Raw genomic sequence first — 25,146 nt, forward strand, 5'->3', positions numbered from 1 at the left:
ATGTGGAGGTATAAACTCAGGGGCAGGTATAAATGGGAGAAAGTGAAGGAGGGGTTGGCTTCCAACCTTCTTGGTTTAAGGTACAGGCTTGTGCCTAAGTTTTTACTCCAGGAGCAAGCATACTGTCTGCCTGTTTTCAAAGCCTAAAGGAAGAACCTCCTTATCCTGGTGGAGATTGATTTTTTTCGGCGCAGGGAGTGCTCCTCGCTGCGTGGGCATCGCCGACCAGCAGAGGGCAGTGCGGAGGGCAGTGCGGATTGCAGGTGTTGCCTGCAGGAGAAACTGCCTTCTCCAGCCAGTTTTAAGTGGCACACAGGCATCGCCTTGCAGGCTGTTTTGTCAGAAAGCATGACTTCCCCCCCCACCCCAGCCGTGGTAAACATAATAAAAATGAATAACATAAAACACAAGATTTACTATCGTAATCATTTCTAATTGCATAGTTCAGTAGTGTTTTTTATATTCATATTGTCGTTCAATCTCCAGAGCTTTCTCATCCTGCAAAACTGAAACTCCGTGCCCATTAAACAACAACTCTTCATTCCGCACCCCCGCACCCCCAGCTGCTGGCAACCACCATTCCACTTTCTGTTTCTATGAATTTGACTATTCTAGAGACCTCAAAGGAGTGGAATCATACAGGCGTTTGTCTTTTTGTGTCTAGCTTATTTCGCTTAGCATAACATCTTCAAGGTCCACCCATGCTGGAGTGTGTGTCAGCATTTCTCCATTTTTGTTTTGTTTTGTTTTGTTTTGTTTCCAAATGGCCATTTGGACTTCTGCACAGCATGTCCGCGCGCGCGCGCGCACACACACGTCTCCTCTGCCTGGGTTTGAACACCTGCGGGCATGCTACGTGTTAGCAGTGGGGCCATCAGTGCCTCCGTTCACCTGCTGCCGGCGCCAGCCACACATACGTGTTCACTGTACAGCCTGGGGCTTAGTATGTGGGGTTAAGTGACGGGTGGGGAAGGAGCAGGAAAACCAGGACACTCGTTCGCTGGGCAGTCCCTGCAAAGGGCGTCCGGCTCTCTGTAGAAAAACCAGGACGTTGTTCACATTCTGCCTTTAACTCGGTGTTTCCATGCGTGAGAATCCATTGAAAAGAAATCATTCAAGGAAGGAAAAAACTTCACATTCAAAACATTTAGAGTGGCGTTCGCGGTAGGAGACAGTTCACATCTTCCTGCGAGAGGGAACCCGCTCGGACCAGGGAGTGTCCAGTCCTTCCTTTGTGGTCGGCGACCCTGCACAAGCATGTCACAGCCCACTGTCTGTGTCATCATTGTCTGTACCTTGTCTGTTGCATCATACTTAATAGAAGATACTGGGCTTTTTTTCTCTCTATGACGTTGCTGTCAGCATACCCTAGAGGTTGGTACCATTAACTTTTTAGCTGAGTTCGGTTAAGTCTCTGAGTGTTGCATGGGCCAATGAAAATGGAATACCATTCGGGAAAATGGTAGCAGCAAAAATTTACTGAGTTTCTACTATGCACCAGGCACTGTCCCAAGAGACTTACCTGTATTGGTTTCTTGAATCCTTTCAACAAATGAATGAATTTGCATCATTAGCCCCATTTTACAGGTGAGAAAACTGAGGCACAAGGAGATTCGTGAACCCAGCCAGGGCTGCACAGCTGGAGGAAGCAGTCAAGTTTTGAATCAAGGCAGGTGAATACCAGAGACCCTAATATCCTATGATCCTGATTCTTTACGAGTCTCTACAGCAAGACTTCCGAGGTGAAGTATGATAGTGAATCATTTGAAGTTAATTTAGGTGAGACTGTAACCTTTATTGTTTATTACATATAGCCTTCAATCTATAAATTCCATGGGGGTTCATCGTAGCATTCTTTATCTTAATGAAATATTTGGGTAAAAATTCTGGGTAAAAATTCTTAGATGGCTAACATTAGGAATAGATTGAATTATAATATATCTGCATAATGCAAATTTATGCCACCATGAAAATAAATCATCTTTCCTACAACCCAGTTGCTGCTTTGAACACGATGCCAAAGGGAGAACAAGACTGACTGATTTTTATATCACTTACTTCAGTAAGAGCCAGCCTTACCCCTCCCCCCACGTCCCAGGGGCCGCTCCCCTGAACAAACTTACCTGAGGGTGTCCTGCTTTCCAGCAAATTATATACACCTGACTTCAGCCTCAGACTCACATCAAACTAAAAGACTAGATCTTCATCATTTCCACCACAAGAAAGAAATGGTAGCTTTGTGACTTGATAGACCTGCTAGCTAACGCTGCAATGGCAAGCATATTGCAATATAGAAATGTATTGCATCAACATGTTATACACTCAGACTTATACAATGGTATCTGTCAAATACATCTCAATTTAAAAAAAAAAGATAGTTCACAGACTTAAAAAAAAAAAAAAAAAAAAAGGTAAAATTCACCCTAGCTCCCGTCTTCAGACTGGAAGCACCGAGAGGCAATCAAATACCTAAGAACAATTATGGCCTGTAGCTATAAGTTGACTATCACTTCTAGTTCTTAAAATAGCAGACACCCAATGTGTTCCTTGCTCTTCCTGGGTCTCCTCCAGGTTAAAGCTCCAGCCACAATGCCTCACTGTCTACAGCCTCCAGATGCTGTAGGTCCAGGAGAAGGCTCTGAGGAAGTCTGCCTGAGTCCCTGAAGGTGACCTTGAGGGACTATCTGGGTTATGGGAGTCCAGATGAATTTGGCAAGTAAGGGGAAAAGAAGGAGTCAAAAACTTCTATGACCCCACCAAATTCAGCCCCTAGAATCTCTGTGTACATGTAGCTGTTGGTCGGAGGATGGTATTCATGGGTTTCTTTGGTTATAAAAGTGAACTAAGAGGCAAACAAAAGAAAACAGAAATAAATTCATAGATACAGAGAATAAACTGATGGTTGCCAGATGGGAGGGGGTTAGGGGTTGGGGGGAAATGGTGAAAGGGCTAAGAAGTACAAACTTCCAGTTATAAAATAAATCATGGGGGTGTAATGTATAGCGCAGGGAAGAGAGTCAATAATATTGCCACAATGTGTATGGTGACGGATGGTGATCATTTCGTGAGGTATGTAAATGTCTCACCACTTTGATGGATACCCGAAACTAATATAATATTATGTCCATTGGAATTTAAATTTTAAAAATTGGTGCCTTCCACAATCCTAGCATCTAAAGCAAATACTATTATTTCTCTATTTCACAAATCACATAAGTTTGGGCACCAAGCACTCAAGTAAACTGCTTAAGATCTCGGACTTCATAAGTGAGTAGTAGAGCCTTGATTCAGACTCCAGAGGGCATCCTTGTCCCTGCAGTACTGTCTTCAGGAAGGTTGGGAGCCAAGCTCCGACAGGCAGACAGACACCGCCGCAGCCTCCCCAGCCTGGAACCGGACAGAAGTCAGGCCAGTCTGCAAGGGAGAAGCCATGGTTTCACCCCATTGCGTTTCTAACAAATAGGACCCCCGGGAGTGTGTCTTTCTCTCAGTATTTCCCCCTAACTTTCATCATGGTGGGTTAAGTAGAACGAGTACATCTGGAGTTAACTAGCCACGTGGATCTAATGTCTCTATTTCATGCCTCTAAGTAAGTCTCGGTTTTGTCAATTCTAAAATGGAAATAATTAGAGTACCTGTCTCTCCTCAGATACTTATCAGAATTAAATTAGATATTGTAAGTTCAGTGCTTAGGATCATAGCTGGCATGTGAGAAATGCTAATTAAGTAATCCTAATAGTAACGAAGGCAGTAGCCTTCAATCACATGAAGTTCCATAGGATGAAATGAATTATGATTCTACATGGCCCCAGACTGAGATTAAAAAAAGAAATCACGAAAGAGACAAATTACCACTTAATCAGACAGCAAGTCTCTTTAAAACTAGAGCTACCCGAGGACCGACTGGCTTGCCTCTGAAGGCAGTGAGTTCCCCGTGACTCAAAGCATCCAAGCAGAAACCACTTGGAAAACATGCTGCACACAAACCCCTGGCCGCCCTTAGTGTCTCTGAGTTTATGTCTAGATTTATACACAGCTACATGTTGCTCTGTCGTCCTCTCCTAGTGCCTTGACTCTCCCTGTTCTTTGGGCTGCTACAGGTTTACGGTACCATTTTTCATACAAACCAGAGGAACCCATTCGAGCTTCAGGTGCCGGTGGACAGGTGGCATAATTTGAACACGGGCCTCATCTGGCCACAGGAGCAGGTAGGGATGGCTGTTCTCTTATTGGACCCTGGGCTCATTCCTTTGCGATACTTGTGTCAGAGTCGGGATGAACACAATTTCTATCCATAAAGAAGATATGGCAGTTGAAAGGGAATGGGAAAAGGGAGTAGAGAGTAGAGAGTGGGGACGGAAGAAGGAAGGAAGGGTGAGGAACCGAAGAGGAGAAGCGACTCAATTCGACGTAGAGAGGGTAATGTCATTTTCAGACCTGTCCCAATGCCCTAGACACCATGAAGCTGCAAGGAGGGTTCCAGGCTTTATTATTGGCATTTACTTTAAAGAATGAGATTTAATTCACAGGTTATAGCACACTCTTGACAGAAAGCAGGTCATTTGCTTGTGAATACATCTGTAAGCTAGGCAGGACAGTGGTGCAAGTGTTTAAGTGACTTAACCTGAGTGAGTCACGGCCACTTCAGGATAAAACCGAGACTCTTAAAAATGTCATCTCCTACAGAGTACAGCGTAGAGAATATACTCAATGTGGTAATTTTTATGTATAGAGCCACGGGGGTCCGGGGAGGGGATACTAAGGGGGAAAAAAAGCACAGAAAGTCACATCTCCTCCCTTCTACCACTGCCTAGAACATCCTTCCATGTCGTTTTCTAGAGAAGGCTCCTGCAACCTCAGGTAAAGTGAGAGTCTGCCTCATGGGAATTCGTAGCTACTTCCGCTTTTTCCTATACAGCACCACAAGTTGTACGGAGATCTTCATTTATATGGCTGTACTTGTGATCCGTGTCTCTTTCCGTCGTTGATTTGCATATTAGGTCTGTACAGTCAGGAACCGTCTGTTCCGTTCACCACCGTGCATTGATGAGCGCAGGACCTCTCCCTGTGCTCAGCAAACGGTTGTGGCAAAGCGTGCCACACAGAGCTCTCACCGGGCACTCGTCTGTTCTCTCTCTCTCTCTCTCTTCTTTAATTGAGGTACCGTTGATTCGTAACACTCTAGAAGTTTCAGGGGTACAGCATGCGACGTGTGCGTGCACCACAGCAAACTCGCCCGCAGAGGGCGTTGCCACCTGCCATCTTACAATGGACCTCATTTATTTACCCATTCTGCCCTCCCCCTACCTCTTTCCCCTCTGAGAACCACTCATCTTTTGTCTGCATCTATGAGTTTTGTGCGTTCATTGCTTTTTTTTTTTTTAATAAAGTCCACCTATGAATGAAATCGTATAGTATTTGTCTTTCTCCATCTGACATGTTTCATTTGCATTACACCCTCAAGTTATATAGTGTGTGTGTGTGTGTGTGTGTGTGTGTGTGTGTGTGCATGGAATATATTTCTTATGATTATAATATAAGGCTTAAGAAGTGACCTGGGAAAGGATAATCTTGCAAAGACTTGCCCAGAAGGCAGGCCACTCTCCTGCCAAAAACAAACAAACAAACAAAACCCAACAAACATACCGTAGAAATGCAGAGGGGAAAAATCATGGAAATCACAAAATAGCACCACCTCCTGGCAAATGGGCAAGAGTCAGCGATCAGACTCCAGGAAGAACAATGCAGAAACAAATGCAACTGGTGATCAAGGGTGACAAAGATCCAGGAAACAGGCCCAGGGGACCATCTGAGCCGCAGGAATGCCTGCTTTGCTTCATACCAAGGGAGCTAAGGGACCTCTGTTGAGTCTGTGAGCGTAGAGATGAGGCTTTCCTGTTCCTCATCCCTCACCACTTCCCAGAGCCCAGAGACCGCTCCACTACCACTGATGACAGTTTATTCTTTCTCTCCATCTACCCACCTGTTCCTCTAGCCACGTCCCCAGTTGTGTGTGCAAGGCTGCCTCACAGAGGCATATATTTCCACTGGTTCCAGTAACAGGGCATGGAGATGTTCTGCGTTTTGAGCATCATTCTTTGCATGGTGTGGTTGTCCTTATACACGTGGCAATATGGATGGAAGCCAAGTTGGACCAGGGTCTGCACCTGGGTATGGAGGAGTTGCATGATGAGACCTTGTCTTCGGTACTCAGGTACGGTGCCTGCCATCCTCTGCTCTCCTGTCTGGTCCATCAGGACCCAGGACGCAGGGGTCCCTTCAGGTCCCCGCAGACAGAAGGAGGGGAAGGTCCGGATACAGCGCTCGATGAATCTCTGGCTCCTCTCGTTGCCACCGAAATGCCAGAATTTATTCACCAGGGCAGCATGGGTGACATCCAGAGATGAGAGTTTAAACACTTCCTGGTTGCTATTGGGAACAAGGAAGAAGAGCAGACCATAATACATCGCACACTGTGAAGTATATTTGTTTCCCCCCGGATTGTCCTGACAGGCAAATAGGAGCATATTCCAGGGGCTCTGCGCCAGGCTGCCTGGGTTCATCGCCTGGCTGCTCGTGGGGCTGATTACTGCCTCTCATTTCCTCATCTAATAAATAGAGATGATCATCGCACCTCCCTCTTAGAATCGTTGTGAGGTTTAAATGAGCCAATGGCTATCGGTGCTTCGAACAAGCACCTGGCAGTTAGTAAGTGCCCCACAGAAATTGGCTGCAATGATTTCACTTGGCCTTGGCCGTACCCCTCCAAGCTAGATAGGGCAGGTGATCTTGTCCTCATGTTATGTAGAAAGAAATAGTTTCAGAGAAAATAAATGAGCGCTCCAAAGCACATGCCAGCAAGACATAATGCCAGAGCCGAGAGTCCTGGAATGCTGGTGTCAGGGGGCCCTTGGCTGCTGTGGGGAAGCTGCAGTCCAGAGAGAGGCCATGCTCTGGAGAGCAGGCAGCTCCACAGTACAGAGCACTAAAGTCTGCAGGCTTCCACCATGGTGTCGCGGGTCTTCGGGGTGTGTCCTGGAAAGAGGCCACACTGTGGGATGAGGAGATCGAGATTCTAGCTCCAGGAATGCCTCCACCATCCACGTGAACTGAACAAGCTACGTCACCATTGGAACCCGTTTTCTACCAGGACAAAGGGGAGAATATCCCCTACCTTGTCTGTCTCATGGGATGGACAAGAGAATCAAATGAGATTATAGATTTGGAGGTGCTTTTCAGGTATAGTGTGGGATCCAGTGTGAACAAAGCTTTTCCAGGCCTATCAATCCACGAAAGGTCATGAACTTGGGTGTCTCCAGGTCACATCTCTGCCGTCAGTATTCAGGTCTACTCAGTGTTAGACCAGACATCAATGGAGAAAATATATGATTTGTTGACATTGCGTTTATTGGGAAACATTTGATCTGTGACGTGAAGTCACTAAATACGTATTTATTGAGCACCCACTATATCGTCAGACACTGTTGTAGCTGTTGAGGACCTATCAATGAACAAGGCAGAGAAGGCATCTGCTCTGGGGGTGGGGGTTGCGATATTGTTGGGAAGAGGTCAAACATCAGATAAGCATGTAAGTTAACTAAGTTAGCTAACTTCGAATAATCATAAGTGCTACAAAGAGCATAAAACTAAGTCATTTGTGGAAAATAAGTGGGAAGTGACTTCACGTTGTTGGCATAACCAGGGTTATTTCAAGCTGAGCTGGGATGTACTAGAATCTTTTAAGAGGGGCAGGAGATGGTCCAATTCACATTTTTAAAAAGATTACTTTAGCAGCATTGCAGAAAATGGATTGTGGAAAACCCGAGCAAAATCTGGAGAAGTAGGAAGGTATAGCATGCTGAAGGGCGTGTCCACTCAAAAGATATGTCCACCTGGAACCTGAAAATATGACTTTATTTCAAAAAGAGTCTTTGCAGATGTAAAGAGACAAAGGATCTCGCCACGAAATCATCCTGGACTATCAGGGACCATAAACCAACAGCAATCCTTATAACAGACAAAAGAGAAGCCACAAACACAGAGGAGAAAACCATGTGAGGGCAAAATCAGGCTAGAGCGATGAAGCCACAAGCCCAGGAATGCTCAGAGCCACCAGAAGCCGGAAGAGGCAAGGCCGGATTCTCCCCTTGAGGCTTGGAAGGGGTCGCAGGCTTGCTGACACCTTGACGTCAGACTTCCGGTCCCTTAGGGAGAATACACTTCTGTGCTCTCAGCCACCCCAGCTCGTGGTGCTTTTTCGCAGCAGTCCCAGAAAACGAATCCACGGGCTCCTGTGGTTGCGAGAGATGCGAACAGAGCAGAGGGGCTTCTGCCAAACTTACATGGAAGTGAATTTTCCAGGCTCGGGCAGCAACTTCCAATCCAGCAGGGAGGGGAGCAGCTCTCTGGCTGACTGAAAGTTCATGTAGAGGAAGCACTGTGTATGCTTGACCTGGCCCTGTTGGACAGCTACAAGATTTTTTATCACCTCATCCAGGCTGGACTGTGAACCTCGATGAAGAAAATGAGGAATAATATGAGATATCACTGCTCATTTCAACGTCAGGGAAAAGCTGCCTGAGAGCTGGGACCTTTGCAGGTTTCGAGTCCTCGAACCTCATGTTCAGTTATGACATGGCCTCTGTAGGATCATGGTTAAATCGCTCCCACATTTTTAAAATTTAAAATGGAGATAACGCTATAATTCCTGAACACATCACAAACAGTCATGACTGTCAAAGGAGACGAGGTGGAAATGTCACAATCACAATTTATCGAATAATTCTGTGCACTCTGTACCATAGATCATTGCTACGATGATCCCAGTTTCTTCTTTCCTCACTATGCCCATTTTCCCTCCCGAAATGACTCTGGGCTTGGCCACGAAACCCGCTTTGGCCCCAGGGAGCAATAGGAAATGTGGTTTAATACGAAGTTTGAGAAGAGACAGTCACCGAGGGGCCCGTGACTCAGACGTGTTGCTCGGTTCACTCCCGTCAGCATGGGCAACAGCCAGCACAAACGAAGCTCTCATCGACAGCCAGACTCGGGCCCGCGACCGACTTAGCCCCACCAGTTCATGGATAGCCCCGTTCAGCGCAATCGCATGGGCGAATCTAGGAGACACTGACTGAAGGGTCTTCCAGCCGAGTCCGGTCCAAATTGCTGACCTACGCAACTGTGAGCTAATGAATTCTTGTTGTTTTACGTCACTGTTTTGGGATGGCTTGAAATCCTAACTGATAAAATCAGATATAGTGCGTGCTAAGCATTTTCTAATTCAAGGTCTTATGTAGTCTTTGAATGGCTGAATGTTTTGAATGCCATCATAATCCTTATTTTTATCCATAAGGAAGCTGACCCACAGAGAGGTTGTTAGTTGCCATAAATCACACAACTAGGAATAGGCCCAACAAGGTCGCAATCGCAGGTAGTTTGTCTCCAGAGAGATGCTCTTAATCGGTAAATCCCTCCGTCGTGAATATGACAGAATGGCGAAACACAGGGCAGGCTCCGCCCCCACGCCATGCTCTCTCACACGTCTTGGAGAATAAATCACGAGTCCATAGCTATTAAGAAATTATATCACCCATGATTTCCTTTGTGAACTCCATACACTGCAGGTTTCAAGTTCTAATTCTTTGTGGAGGCGGTGGCCGCCGAGGGAAAGAATGGCCAGCAGGCTGAGTGTCTGGGGCTTGGAGCAAAGATCTATGGGAGGCAGGGGTGTTATTCAAGATGAAAAGGGACCCCAGAGATGCAGACATGGGGGATGTGAGCAGCTGACACACACCCCAACCCTCTTACTTTGAATCTGCAAATGCTGTTTCCAGTTGATGACTTCTGGTGAGCCAAGGAAGTCCTGACAGTTCTTGGGGTCTTTGGAGTAGATCTGGTAAGTATTGGTGTAGTGATCAAGGTCATCTGTCATCTCCTGTTTGTGTTACGAAAAGTCGTATCAACCGAAATATTTGTATTTGTGATTACCATACTGGTTTTCAGGGTTCCATTACACTATAATATTTTTAAATACTAAATTATTCATCTTTTTCTGGTGGTGTATTGTCTTTGTTTAGGAATTTCTTATATTGTGAGGTAAGGAACTTCTTTATTCAATTAATGATGAAAAATGTCCTGAACGAAACTACTCTTAACTCAGTGATTGCTTTAAAATTTCAAACGAAAATGACCCCTTTACAATTATTGTTCTCCCTCTCTATAAATCTCAAGTTAGAGGTTCGGCCAATGACCAGCAAAATCTTTGGCCAAAAGAATAAATCTTGTTCTCGTGCAAAGCTTTTTAGAACATATGGTTCATAAACATATCTTTATGAAAACTGATGCAGGTAGCAGAATTTGAGTATCCATCTATAAATGAAGAAACCAAAGAAAAGCATGATGAATCAAATATGCTTTATAAACATCTTACTATTGTTGAACAGACTATAGTTCTATCAAAAAAAGTAAGCAAACATATTCAAATATATGTAGAAAAATTATTGAACCCAACCACGAATTACTTGAAGATGTAGGACTAGGTAAGAGGGAAAATATTATTTCGCCCAGTATAGAATCAGAAAGCTCTTTTCCTCTGTAATATCTAGAATATATTAAGCAAAAGGACACTTCCTATTCAGCAAGGATACTGCTGCTCAAACTTTATTTTTAAGAGTGATGTCACCAAAATGACAGTGTAGGAGACTCCAGCCTTCTCCCTCTGCCACCCAAAAGATAACAATTAGACAGCTTTTTATGAAAAAGATCAGCTCTAGGAAAACTCTGGAATTCCACTTAAAAACTTCAGCAGCACAGGGGAACGAAAACACCTGAGAATAACTGTACAGAAAGAGAAGGAAGACAGCTTCATTCTGCCTGCATCGTCCCCCACCCACCAAGCCAGCATTGCTCAGCACCTCCAGAGAACTACCCAGCCACGAAGAGTCCCCTCACCAGCAAAGGAAGAGGAAAGTGGGCGACCAGCTTCCCCAGCCTTTTGGGGCCCCACACAAAGGTCGTACTTCTGTTTCATCCCACAAAGACCGGCAAAGCGGAGACGGCTAGAAACAAGAAAGAAAAGTCGGGGCTCCCAGGAGCAGCCATGCAGCCAAAGCAACCGGTCGTTCCGACTACCCAGCTCTGCGGGCAAACCAGCCGCTTTGCCAGTGGCCAGCATGGTGGTGGGGGCCCCCTTGCAGACTTCACCAGCTCTTGCCACACAGATATCAGTGTTCGCTAATGCCAGCCATCTGAGTCCCTCCTCACTCCCTCCTCCACTGGCCCCTGATGAAGTCAGGGAACTGCTCGCAGCTGATACCTACTGCTTAGCACACTCAGGGCTAGCCCCTCCAGCGGTGCATCTCATCCCCCCAGTCTGACCCTCATCACCAGCCTCCACTGCCATGTACCCATGGCAAGAATCAGCAGCAGGGGCATGAGCATGCCAGCAGCCAGGGCTCCCACAGATATGCGCAGTTGGCCTGGCTCTTGCTTCCTGCCTTGGCCCCCACCGCTATGTATGTGTCTGCAACTGGCCCCTGCCACTACACAGGCACCTGAAGCTGACCCCTGCAGCTCTGTGTGCAGGGTCCTGGCTCCAGCCAGCACTGATGCCTGTCCTGGCCCCTAGAGGCTAGTGCCATAGGTGCCACTGAGAACCGCTTAACAGCTCGGCAGCCACTGTGGACCCCCTGCAGTGCTCACCAAAGATTACACAGCTGTTGATGCTGTGAATGCCAGTGGCTTGAGCCAAAGAGACATCATGTTCCCTGACCTGGTGCCACCACATGCCCTGCACGTGGCACCCTGTACTGTTAGACCTGAGGTCAAAGCACACTCCAGAGTGCCCTCACCCACAGGTGAAGGTCTTTACTTACTAACGTCAGTTCATGAAGTCTGGAAGAGGTGACGGCTTCTTCAAGTGTATGGGCACCTATATGAGGCCTCAGGGAGTATGAAGAATGGGGGAAAACACGACTCCACCGCAACGAGAAGTTTGCCAAAGAGATAGAAAATATTCTAAAAACCAGAAATTTTGGAGCTGTAGAATACAATTACTGAACTTAATAATATAATAGAGAGCCTCAACAGGGGTCTTGACCAAGCAGAAAGAAAAAAGTGAGCTCAAGGACAGATCAATTGAAATTATCCAATCGGAAGAGCAAAAAGACAAAGAATGTAAAAGAGTGAAGAAAGCCCCATGATCTATTGAATGCTGTCGAAACAACCAATTTGTGAATTATTGGATGAATAGAAGAGAAAAAAAATGGCCAGGGGAGGGGCGCGGAGAAAGATTCTTTAAAGAAATAATGACCGAGAACTTCACAAATCTCAGTAAAAATTTGGATGTCCACGTTTATGAAGCTCACAGGTCACCAAACAAAATCAACTGAGAAAGAACCTCTCTAAGACGCATCGTAACAAAATTGTCAAAAACAAAAGGCAAAGAGAGAATATTAAAAGCAGATAAAAATAAAAATAAAAAAAAAAACAACTTGTAGCTTGCAAGGAAAACCCCTTAAGGCCACCAGCAGATTTCTCAGAGACCTTGCAGCCCAGGAGAGACTGGGATGATATTGACGAAGCGCTACAAAGAAAGAGACTGCCAACCCAAAATACTTTATCCAGAAAAGTTGTCCTTCGGAAACGTTGGCTAGGTAAAGACTCGCCCTAATGAACGAAAGCCGAGGGGACCCACCATCACTAGACCTGCCTTGTAAGAAATGCTACAATAACTTCTTCAGGCCGAAATGTAAAAATGCTAATTAAAAGCGTGAACACATATGAAAATATACAACACCATGGGAAATGTAGGCATGTAGTCAGATTCAGAGTACTCTGAAACTGTGTCACGCTGGTGCTTTAACCACTTAATTCTAGTCTAACGGTTAAAGGAAAATGCATTAAAAATAGCTATAGCTGCAATAAACCGGTAATGGACACCAAGTACAAAAAACGTAAATTGTGACTTCAAAGTTTATGTAAGCCTCATGGCGCCATGAAGGAAACACTTACAGTAGATTTACAAATGCTAAAGAGAAGGGAAATGAAGCTTCCTGGCACAGAAAACCATCAGTCCACCGCGGCAGGCGGCAAGAGAGGAAGAAAGGATCAAGGGAGAACAAAACAGCAGAAAACGAGAAGCTACGTCGGTAAGTTTCCACCTGTCAATAATTACTCTGAATGTAAGTAGGTTGAAATTCCCAATCAAAGAACATAAAGTGGCTGGATAAATAAAAAACTAGACTGACCACATGATGCCTATAAGAGGCTTACTTCAGCTTTAAGGAAAGCAAATGCTCAAAGTGAAAGAATAAAAAAGATTTATCATACTCACAGAAATCAAAAGAGAGAAAGAGTAGTATTAGTCACATAGGACGGGAGACTTTAAACCAAAAATGGTAACCACAGACTAAGAAGATCATTAAATAATGATAAAGGGGTCGAGTCGTCAAGAAGATTTAACAATCCTAAATATATACGCACTAAACATTGGAGCAACTAAATATGTTAAGTGAATGAATACCGACAGATCTGAAGGGAGAAATAGAAAACAATACAACGATAATAGTTGGAGACTTTAATATCCCACTTTCAACAATGGATAGATTATCCGGAAAAATAAACCTAACGTACTCAGAATATTCCATTCAAAAGCAACAGAATATACATTCTCCTCAAGCGCCCGTGATACGTTCTCCTGGATAGATCATACGATAGCTCACGGGACAAGTCATGGCCAATTTAAAGATTAAAATGGTATGAATCCAGATATCAATAACAGGAAGAAAGCTGGAAAATTCACAAATATGTGGATGTTAAACAACACGTTTCTGAGCAACCACTGGGTCAGAAAACAAATCAAAAAGAAAATTAAATCAGAGGAAGACAGATACCATAGGATCTCTGTCACATGTGGAATCCAAAAACACCACATCATAGAACCAGAAAGTCAAATGGTTGGTCACCAAAGGCTGGGAGGTGGAGAAATGAGGAGATACTGGTCAAAAGATGCAAAATTCCAGTTATAAGATGAATTAGTTCTGGGGATCTAATATACAGCAGGGTGGTCATTTTCTCTGCTTTTTCCTGCCCTGCCAGCCCATGAAAAAAATCACATTTATCTTTAACATCCAGTTTTGGTAATGTGTCCACTAGGAAGCATGTCTGATCCTTCCCTTACAATCTCTACCACATGTATATATAAAATAGAACTAGAGTCTGGCTTATTACAATATAGATGTCTAGCCTGGGACGTCTTTCTTCGATATCTTTAATAAAAGATCAACCTCTTGTCTATTTCATCAACATAATCTTAAATTAGCACAACCTTCCATTGGCGGTCTCTCTTCCTATAAACTGGATGCAAGAAATAACTAAGCGTGTTTGGGCTTCAGCATCAGCAGGGTGCTGTCTGGGGGTCTGCCTTGAAAACAAACTAAAATGATTAATGAGTATGAAAACATACCGCAAATCATTTTAATAAGCTTTCCACCTATTTCTTTAGCTTATTCATTCTCCTGTTGCTGCGCATTTCACACCACGTCCTTATTTATCCATGGACTTCACTTGTGTTTTCCTCCCGGCCGCGGGCTTTTTGAGAACAGGTATTTGTTTGCCATCACAGTGATCCGTTTCTATGTCCCTGGGATCTACCATACTGTCAGGTGCATGAGAGGCACATAGCAAATGCGAACATAAATTCCTATTCATCACTCATCTGGCACCTTACCTGCTCCTGAGGGCGGACGACCACTGTATTAAAATCAGGCCACTTGTCCACCAGGGCCTTTAGCTTGAATGGGTTTCCTTGTTTCATGGAGGAGACGGTCCCATACACCTGCAGCATCCAGAAAGGGCAGGAGGGTAAGTATACTGGGAAAAGATGGCAAAGTATCTTATTTGATCATGACAGGGATTATTTCTATGTAATCCTGGCATTTTATAATTGAAAGGTATCTAATGAGCATTTCTGTGAACTAATAGTTTTTTGCATAAAGATATATATGTGTATAATTATATCTATCTTTTAAAAAATATGCATATTGGAAAATATTCAGACCAATAAAATTTATGAATAAAAGTCACGAGACTTCTCATTGTAGGATTTAATACACCTGAACTAATCTAATGTCGTATGTCAATTAGACCTCAATTTTAAAAAGGCAAAAAAAAAAGAAAAATCTTTTAATAGATTTCCCCCTTGTCATGCACACATACAACGAATCTTACAAAATGAAAATGTTCAGATACACGGATTTCTAAATGCTTCTCCCATTGAATAACTATGTTCTACTCATTTCTTTTTCAATAAATAACATTGATTTTAATGACTACATAGCATTCTACGATATGGAGGAACTAACATGCATTTTATAAACTTTTTGTTTACTCATGTTATTAGCAAAGATACTTCAAACAGGAAGAGGTCACATGAACTCTCACTCAGGTTTCACTAGTAGCAAATCTTAAGTAGCTATGGTACAATGTCAAAACTAGGAAACTGACATTGGTACAACGATGTGTGTGTTTACTCTTATGACAGTTTCTCCAGTAGATTCATGTAACCACCACCATAACCATGAGTATCTCCCTTAGAGCTACCCCTTTATAATCAAACCCACTCTCATTCCTCTCAACACCAACATCCCTTTACTCTCCTACAATCATAATAAGGTTCTAGGCATTCTATAATTTTTTTATCATTTATGATCCATGGAATATGTTTCCTCCAGCTTTACCGAGGTATATTTGACAAATAAAGTTATACATATTAACGACGACTCGATATGCATATACCTTGTAAAATGATTACCACGATTCGAATAATTAATGCATCGATTACCTTACATGGTTACTTTTTTTGTTTCGTGGTGAGAAGGCTTAAGGTTCACTCTCTTAGCAAATTTCAGGCACTACACAAACAGTACGATCAAGCAGTCACCATGCTGTACTTTAGACCCCTAGAAATTATCTTTTAACTGCAAGCTCTTACCTCTTCGCAAGTTCAAGGTTGCGTAAGCTCTGGCTATTGGCTTTTCTGTGTGTGACGCGAGTGCCCGACTTAAGGCATCCAATAAACACATTGCCTGCCACTCAGATAAACAGCCAGGGGTATTTGTGTTAGAGATCTTCCTTGATTTCGAAAGCTGACCATTTGGACTACTTTTTTTCTCTCTTCCCAGGCTTTAAATTCCTGTTTGTTTGTTTGTTTGTTTGTTTAATGTATTTACTTAAGCATAGTCGGTGTGCAATCTTCTATTGGTTCCATGCGTTTCGGCTGTACAATATAATGATTCCACATTTTCATACCTTACACTGTGATCGCCCACCGGTTCTAGGCCTCACCTGTCACCGTGGAAACTTATCGCAATATTACTGACTATATTCCCCTTTCCGCCAGCCTCCCACCCCCTTCCTTGTGGTGGCCATTCATTACATAATTTTAAATATTCCTTCTCCATACTTTAATGGCTACATCACAGTGTTATCGTTTTCGTGCTAACAGTGAAATATAACACAGTTGACCATGGTTTGAATGGATGGCACACTTCATATGCCGTGTGTAAGTGGAGCCGGACGGTTCAAACCTGCGTTGCTCAAGGGGCAGCTGGATTTCAGGTCTGGGGCTCAGAATCTGTGGATGCAGAGAGCGAACCGTAGTTATGTGTGGATTTTCAGCCGAGCAGGGCTCAGCAGCCATAACTCTCGTATTTTCTCACCGATGTCCAGGGCATCGCACCGACAAGAGGAACATGATGGCTAGGACTTGGCTTCACGCGGTAACTTCCCTGGAGTCAAACCCTGGTTCCGCTACTTGCTGTGTGAACCTGGGACATACAGACACCTAACATCTCTGTGCCTGTGTGATGTCACCGCCAGGAGACTGACATCGGAACAGGAAAGATGCAGAACTATTCTCTCGCCATAAGGACTCTTCACTTCCCCACCCTCACCATCTGCTTAACCACTGGCAATCATTAATCGGCTCTCCATTTCTTTAACTGTTTTATTTCAAGGATTTTAGTTAAACGGAATCGTACAATATGTAACCTTTTGGAAATGCCTTTTTAAACTCAGCAAAATTCTCTGAAGAGTCATCCCGATCTTGCAGGAAGCAGGAGTCCATTCCTTTTCATCGTTCCATCACATTTCATGTAAACATTCACCTGCATTCATCTGGGTTGTGTTCAGTTTGGGGCTATTATGCACAAAGTTGTTATAAACATTTGTGTGTATATTTTTGCGTGAACATAAATTTGGATTTCTCAATGTTGCTGGTTGTATGATCGTTTCGTATTTAGTTTGTAAAGAAACTAAACTAGCATTTCTCTGAGTGGCTACACGAATTTCACATTCCTACCAGCAATGTATGAGTAATCCGGTTTCTCCTCATTCTTACCAGCATTTCACGTTGAGGTCCTATTTTGTCCAAACACGCAGACAGGCTCAGGAGTGCTGATACTGGCTACATGGGTGACATTTCTGCGCCCACCAGTCACTACTTGGACAAGTTATCCAAGTTCTTGTGGCCTTAGATCCATCATTTATAGCATCAGGAAAAGAGGGGTCCTCTCTTCATTGGGGAATTTTGAAGTATATATGAGTTTATAGATAAAGCTCAGTGTTGGGTAAAGTAAGCGCAAAAAAATTGCTGTTGCTGCTGATGCTCCTTGCTGCCATCGTTCCTGACCCCACTGTCCCAGGTAGCACTGGTGCTGAACTGCTGCAGGTGACTTAAGCTTTTATCTTGAGGTGGAAAAGGAGCTTTTTAAAAAAGCGGTTACTAGTTTCATCCCTCCTCTGAATGTTATAGATGAAAAAAGACATCAAACTACACACCGATCCAGACTCTTTGCCAAAAATTATTGTTGCAATAAAATAATGACGAATATATCATCATTTCTCGGTGTCCTCCATGGATAATATGTGATTTGTTTGGATTCTGATAAAATGGCATGTGAGCCATTGCATGTTCCAAAGAGCTATATAGTGGTTAGCCTCTTATCAGGCAGGAATGTTTAAAAATTAGTGTGTACTTAGATCTACCTTTTAAAGAGAAATCTGGGAGAATTTCCAGTGTTATTGTGAGATATTTTTAGGCCTGAACAAGAAAATGTTTTTGAGGCTGCGGAGAACAGCATTTTAGCATTTGAAAATATCGGGCAGGTCACATTACTGAAACCTTTGTCCTCTTCTGGAACACGAGCATATTCTACCTCCCTTGCAAAGAGCTGATCTGAACTAAATGAGATGCAACATGACTGAACTTCTGCCCCAGAACAGGTGCTCAGCGAAAGCTCATCCTCTTTCTCATCTCTGTCACAGGAAGACGTGACCTTTGGTTTATCTGAGATTGTCTCATTCTCACCTTTAAGGACTCAGGGAGGCTCTTCCTCAAGGATTGTTCTAGCTTCTGCAGCATCTGTGGACCCTGCAAGTAGAGCATCTTGGCCTAGCGAGAAGAGCAAGAAACAGCCAGGAATGAGCAAATGCGGAACCAATAGGACCTAGATTCACACACCTTCACCTGAATCGTAGAAGGTAACACCTGAGATACATCTGCCCACTTCTAAAACGGCTGCCTTGAAAGAGGGACTCTATCAAGAAAGTAGAGTCACTCTAGGTTTCTAGGCTTCCTGTGAAGGACTGGAGTTTGGAGGGGCACCATCAAAGTTTTGAGGGGGTCACCTCATTGAAGACACCCAGAAACAAGAGCAGTGGGTCCTACGTTGACACCCAAGACCTTCTGTAGCGCTCGTGAGTGGGCACTCTCACAGAAGTCCTCAGCAACTGCAAGGAAGGAGACGGACAGAAAGCACATGGTTCTCCATCTAAACATTTTCCCTTCACTCTCTGATGCTGCTCTGAATTTCGGTCATTGAAGACACGTTGATTTTAACAAATATATTCTTAAAATATGCCAGCGCAAATTTGGGAGATTAAGTTACTGTCAATGATTATCCTAACGACACCAACTAACAAGCTCTGTATCCTTCGAGAGAAAGTTACTTAACTCTTTGTGCTGTGGTTTACTCAGTAAATCCTCATGCAAACAGATCCTACCTGGGAATTTGTTGTGAGGATTACATGAGTTAATACATATTACGTGCATAGAAGAGTTTCTAGCACATAACAACTCAAAAACGATCACTTTGCTATCGTCATTATTGCTGTTGTTAGTGGCAGCTAAGTACTCAGTAATTCAACACAGTCCATTTGAGTTGAGCTTCCGTTTTGAAGGAATGGGTTGTAACAACTTGAACCTAGACCACGACGTGTGAGTGTGCTTTCAGTGTGACTAGTGCCTTGAGAATAATACCGGTTCTTACATGATAGTGAAGTCATGATGATTAAATGAAGTAACTCCTGTGCGGGCATCAAGTGAGTATAAAAAAAGTCCATTTAAACTCCTAGCACAGCGCCTGGTGCAGAATACTATTACGTCATCATCATTATTATTCCCTGAAGGAGACAGAGAAGAGATGGTTTGATGTGCTCAGCCCTGCTGTGCTGAGCTACTCAGGCTTCCCGGATCTCTGGCTAGTACATTCACATACGTCTCATGGGATGACCAACTAAGACAGAGATTTGTAGGGACGGCATTGGTGATGGCTGCTTTCAGTAGCCAAATGTTTGTGGTTCCGGAAATCTCATTTGCTTTTTGGAACCTGCTGTCTCAGCAGTTTTGAGATTGCCTGCATAACGGAATGTTCTTGACATTTCCACGTGTGTGTATCTTTACCCCACACCCCTAGTTGCTCATCAGTCCATGGGGACAATGACAGGCCTTTTATCCCCACCCCCCTAAGGCCTCTGGTGAGTTTGGGGAGAGAAGAGTCTTTGCCACCATCATTATGGTTATGGTTGTATCTTTTAAAAACAACTTTATTGCTGAATATTTTAAATGGGCATAATTTAAAGCACAGAAAGTATACAATTATATGGATTTGACACATGTGTAAGCCCACCAAATCATCATCACACTTAAGATATATACATTCCTTCATTCTCAGAGTTTCTGAAACGTGAAGTGGCTGAAAACATCATGTGTGAGCTCTGAGCATCGGCAGTGAGCAGATTCCACTGAGGCATTTCAGACCCAGGCTTTTCCCTGCTGGAAACGTTTTCAAAAGCGACCATTCAATCAAAGAAAATGAGGGGTCAACCATAGAAAATGAGTTTATAAAGCAACACTAACAAAGAGGAAAAAATAAACACAATCTCCCTGTCTAACACCAGGATAAGGGTACAGAAATTACGACTTTTTAGTATGTTGCAACCAAGGAACCATTAACATAAAAACTATGACTCACACACACACAGAGCCAGGTGCACAATGGAGAGTATTATAATAAAAGGAGAAATATAGAACATAAACAGTACACAGTCCTTGATTAGAATATGTAAGTCCGTGCCTGTTGCATCTTCAATATGCTACATATGTGAGAATTTTCAGAATACATAAAGATACTTTTGGAAGGAAAAATAAAATATTACGAGCTATTTTATGGTCATGCATTATAGATAAAATATTTTAAATTAACTTTCTTTTTCACATGATCTAAGTTAATACTAAATCTAGTCTATATTCCAGTTCAGACTTTGTACATTTCCTCTTTAACTTTGAACAGAAGACTTCGGTCTCCTGGTTAACAAACTCCCTCCTTTAGAATGTTTTCTACAGGAATCAACAATAGCATCTGCACGATATCTCCCTACAACAGGTGCTAGAAAAATGGTACTTGAATCGGACACCTTTCTTGTCAATGTTATCATGCCTCCATTCACCCACCAGCTTCAGAAATCAAGAAACTACGCTCAGCACTTCCGATCTAATACCAAGGAGGACATTTGATTTTTTCCACCTGCTGTAGGAGAAAAAGGAGGAGTTGGGAGTCGCAAAGCAGTGGTTCTCCCCAGTGAGATGAGGTCTTACCTGGAATTTGTCTCCACACAGACCAGGACCCAGGAACAAATAAGAAGCCGTCAATTTCCCAGAATATGAAATTCCCTTTCTCCTGGCATGTATGGCTAGGAGCTGCAAAGCCTGCGTCAGTCAGTTTTCTACAGAATTTGTGAAGCCAAAGCTCTGAATATGAACCTTGCCCTTTTAAACTGGAGATCAGAGGGAGCTTCTGGTAGCTGGTGTGGAATGCAGAGGCAGCTGGTCCCTGCCTGTGTGTCGCACGTTCACAGAGCTGCTTCTTCCAGTCTGGGGGTCTGGTCGGGTCTCAGGGGGTGTACTCTGATGCTACCATTTACTAATTATGTGTCTTTGCCCAGGTCTCTAATCTCCGTACCTCCATTTCCTCATCTGCAGGTAGTGTGAATAATACTACCTACTATTACTGGTTTTGTTTTTTTAAGTTAAATGAGCTAACATTTTTTAAATGCTTAGCCATTATCAGAAGTGATAGAATCGTTCTCTTTTTTTAAAAAAAACCATGTAGCTTTCGTGAGCGTAAGCGTGATTCAACCCTATGGAACTGTCACTTAAGAGCTGTGTGTTTGTTAATTATACCTCGTTTTAAAAGAGAGATGGTATCTCTGTGTATTAAACCTCCTTAGTTATTGTGTGTTCAATTGTTTTAAATTGTCCTTCTAATTACATGCTATTTTGCCTATTTAAAGCATATTTAAAATTTTTAATTTTATTAGCACTTTGTCTTTAAAATATTTTACAATTATATTTGACCTATAATATTCTATTAGTTCTAGGTGTACAACTTCGTGGGTAGATATATATATCTACCTTATGAACTGATCACCCCAATCGGCTAGTACCCATCTGACACCACACACAATTATTCACACTATTATCGACTATACTTTACACCCCAGTGTTTTGCCTATTTTTATGATTGTGTGTTTGAGACCTTCCCTCAGAACTTTCATGATACCACTCCTCTGCTTGCCGAGCAGCTGGGGCTGCTCGTGAGAAGTCTGAAGTCAGTGTGATTGTTACTCTTTTGAACTCCACCAGTCTGTTCCCTCTCTCTATAACCTTGTAGGAGCTTGCCTTCGCCTTTGGTGCTGTGAAATTGCACAAATCATATATCTAATGAGTTTCTTGCACACTCAGTCTGAAGTGAGTTCTTTCGATCTCAAGTCTTTCTTCACGTTGGAAAATCTTGTGCTCCTCCTATCGTTTCTGCCACCTCGTCTTCCCTATGCCTCATTTAAAATAGTTTTTATCATTCTACTTGTTCTGTTCTCATTTTTCGAAATGTCAGTCAGGGAAATGTTTAAAATTGTCAGTGCATTCAGTTCTTCTATCTTTTCTTCCATATTTTCCATCCCATCTTCATTTTGTATCACAATCGCCAGATCATCTAGCTTTTAAATGATCAACAGTGTCCACTTTGCTACTCAACCCACGTGCTAAAATTTGCACTTAAAGTTCTAATTAATTTCTGGAATCTTTAGGTGATTCTTTTTTATGTGTGTAACAGAAAATATCACAATTACACTGATCTAAAATCTTTTTCTGTCTCTCTTTCTCTTTCGGTGGGTGTGAATTCATCCACAGGTGTCGTCTGTTGCCTCTCTTTCCCTTGTCGATTCTTTAGTCATTCCTGCTTTTCTCTTTATCTGTGAGTTTGGGAGTTCCCATTCACACTTAAAGAAAGCACTCTCACCTGCTCCTGGGATTTTGGGAAGATAGAATGAGACATGTTACAAGCCGTGACAATAGTTTGCCATCTTTGTGTAAGGCCCTCCACTCTTCCAAGGGTCAGAAGCTTTCTGCTCCTTGCCATACCCAGTGCCCCTCCTAACAGCCTTATGCTTGCAAAATGCTTGGCAAAAATCAGGGTGAAAGTCCAAGGGTCAACGAGCCAAGCTGTGCACCATCTCGCTCTGACCAGTAATGGCCCTGAGCTGGGTGTGCTCCAGCTTGTGTTTCCGTTGACTCTCAGCGGATCCTGCCCCTGTGCCTTTCTGACTGACATTTCACACGTTTTATATAACATATGGTAGTTTCTTACAATTTTATTTCTCGATAGTCCTGATCTATTTCTTCTTCAGCTTGGAAGAATTCCTCAACACATCTGGGGCTTTAAGAAATCCTTTCTTCTCTTCCCTGGCTCTTATTAATGTGAATTATTACATGAGGCTTAGGCTAGTGATTACTCGGCTCCATCTGCAAACTTGAGCCAATCCTCTACCCTGCATTTACGCAGTCCTCTTCCTATGTTTACATGTCCATGTATTTTTATCTGCATTTTTCAAATGGGAAACCAAAATACACAGTGCTGACATGACTTGCACAATAGACCCACTAAGGGGCTGAGCCACACCTGGAATTTCAGACACACTCCTGAGGCCTAGTCTGTGTTTTTACCGCTTTACCCATGGCACTAGATTTCTGCATGTTAAAGCAATATTCTGTAGTTATACATCATGTAGCAATTATAAGGCGCTTTCACATGCATCGTGTTATATTTTCCTTACTCAATCCCTTGACATAACATTATGATTTAGCTTAGGCCAGAAACTCTTGCAGTTAAAACAAATGGTGGGGGGCGGAAGGAATGGCTCTGTTCATCCCTCTGGCGACCCAAATCACAGTTGTGACAGAAACAAGGAGCAAGCAGCGAGGAAAACTGACCTGGGATCTAGAGGAACAAGGTTTACAACTAGGGGGAAATCCAAGAAAGCACCCTGCAATGGCAGAAGGTAGGACGGGGCGAGGATGCGGCCCTTTCTGGTCCCCAGGTGCTGAGTGAGACTGAGGATGCGCTGTGGCAGCGGCCAATGCCTCCTAAAGGGGCGGCGTCTGCGAGCGGATTTTCGGATTTTCGCTGTGAGGGACCTGCTCCCCCTGAGTTCCAGTGCGGATTTGGCTGCACGCAGGGGGCACCGGGGACTTACAAGGCGACATGGTCAGAGAGGGCCGAGGCGAAACTTGCTCTGTACAGAAGAGCTGGCGGTGTCTTTTCCCCTTGTTGAGCCCTCTCCCTCCCAGTGCACCCGACACAGCCGCTGTAGCCCTCACATCATCAAACTGGATAACAGAGGTCCCTCTGCCCAGAGGATTCCCCAAAATCTCGCCTCCTCCAACTCATGCCCCTACCCAAGCCACATCCAGGCATACCTTCAGTGTTCAGATGCTGTTTGCTGAGCAGCACCTAGACTTATGCCGGTGGCAGCTGGCCTCGGTTTCTGGTGTGGTCTTTTGTGGCAACTCTAAGAACAGCATCTGTGGATTGCTTGCTGAACCTTAAGAGGTGGCCCCAGAGGGGCACAGGCTGGGGCTATATTTGGCCCACAGCTGAACCCCTCTCAGGACTGTGCCACTGGACACCTACGTCACAAATCCGCTCTGATAAGACTGGGAGACTTAGGAGCTTTGCTTCATATATAAAACAGACACGGAAAGGCAGCCAGAATGGGAAGACAAAGAAGCAGAAACCATGTGACAGAACAAAACGGAGATCCAGGAATAATGGAGTCAAGAAATCTAACAGATGCAGAGTTCAAAACGAAGGTTAGAAGGATGCTCAATGAACTTAGGGAAAGTGTAGACGAACTCAGTGAGAACTTTCAGAAAATTGCACAATAATACTTAAAGTTCTAATTACATACGTCCTCTTCACCTATATTCACCTATTTTAGTTTGCCATATTTGTTTCTACATACATTTAAATTCTTCTGTGGCTTGCTGTTATTGTAATCACTTGCCCCAAATATATCAGAATGTTTCATGGAATACAGGGATATTCTCTTACATAACAATAATACAAATTTAGTATGTCTCAATTACAAGTACTAATACACAGACCATATAAAATTTTTTGCCAACTAAAGCATCATTATCATCTAAAGAAATTTTTTTCTATTCCGGCATTCGATCTAGAACCTCAAATTGCTTTTAGCTGTCATACTTTTTAGGTTTGGTTTATCTGGAACAATTCTTTGACCATCCTTTTCTTTCATGATATTGAGAATTTTACATAGTGTCAGTTGTATTGTAGCATGTCCCTCAATTTTGGTTTGTGTTACTTTTTTCCTGAAGCGTTTGCTTAATTTTTTTCCTTATGCTTGGATTCAGGTTTGCATTTTGGGTAAAAAGATGTAAGGCGATGAATGTGTTAATTAACTTGATTGTGGGGATCTTTTCACAATGCACACAGATATCAAATCATC

General features: G+C 43.3%; 1 protein-coding gene across 11 annotated transcripts in view; it reads right to left on the reverse strand.

The window, feature by feature from the left end:
* Positions 1 to 4,472: 4,472 nt before the first annotated feature.
* Positions 4,473 to 25,146, reverse strand: part of GLYAT (glycine-N-acyltransferase) — a 57,910-nt gene continuing 37,236 nt past the window's right edge. For 9 of the 11 annotated variants that reach the window (XM_036220377.1, XM_016119015.2, XM_036220374.1 and 6 more), the window contains 5 exons: positions 18,368 to 18,451; positions 14,729 to 14,836; positions 9,808 to 9,934; positions 8,343 to 8,511; positions 4,473 to 6,429 (listed from right to left, as the gene is read on the reverse strand). In XM_036220377.1, the coding sequence (XP_036076270.1) occupies positions 6,027 to 6,429; positions 8,343 to 8,511; positions 9,808 to 9,934; positions 14,729 to 14,836; positions 18,368 to 18,451 (891 nt within the window). In that variant the 3' untranslated portion in view covers positions 4,473 to 6,026. Of the gene's footprint in view, positions 6,430 to 8,342; positions 8,512 to 9,807; positions 9,935 to 14,728; positions 14,837 to 18,367; positions 18,452 to 19,328; positions 24,209 to 25,146 lie in introns of those variants that run through there. The other 2 variants (XM_036220378.1, XM_016119016.2) reach the window with 2 other exon arrangements.

This window comes from Rousettus aegyptiacus, unplaced genomic scaffold (genome assembly GCF_014176215.1).
Source record: "Rousettus aegyptiacus isolate mRouAeg1 unplaced genomic scaffold, mRouAeg1.p scaffold_m13_p_5, whole genome shotgun sequence".
Lineage (NCBI taxonomy): Eukaryota > Metazoa > Chordata > Mammalia > Chiroptera > Pteropodidae > Rousettus > Rousettus aegyptiacus.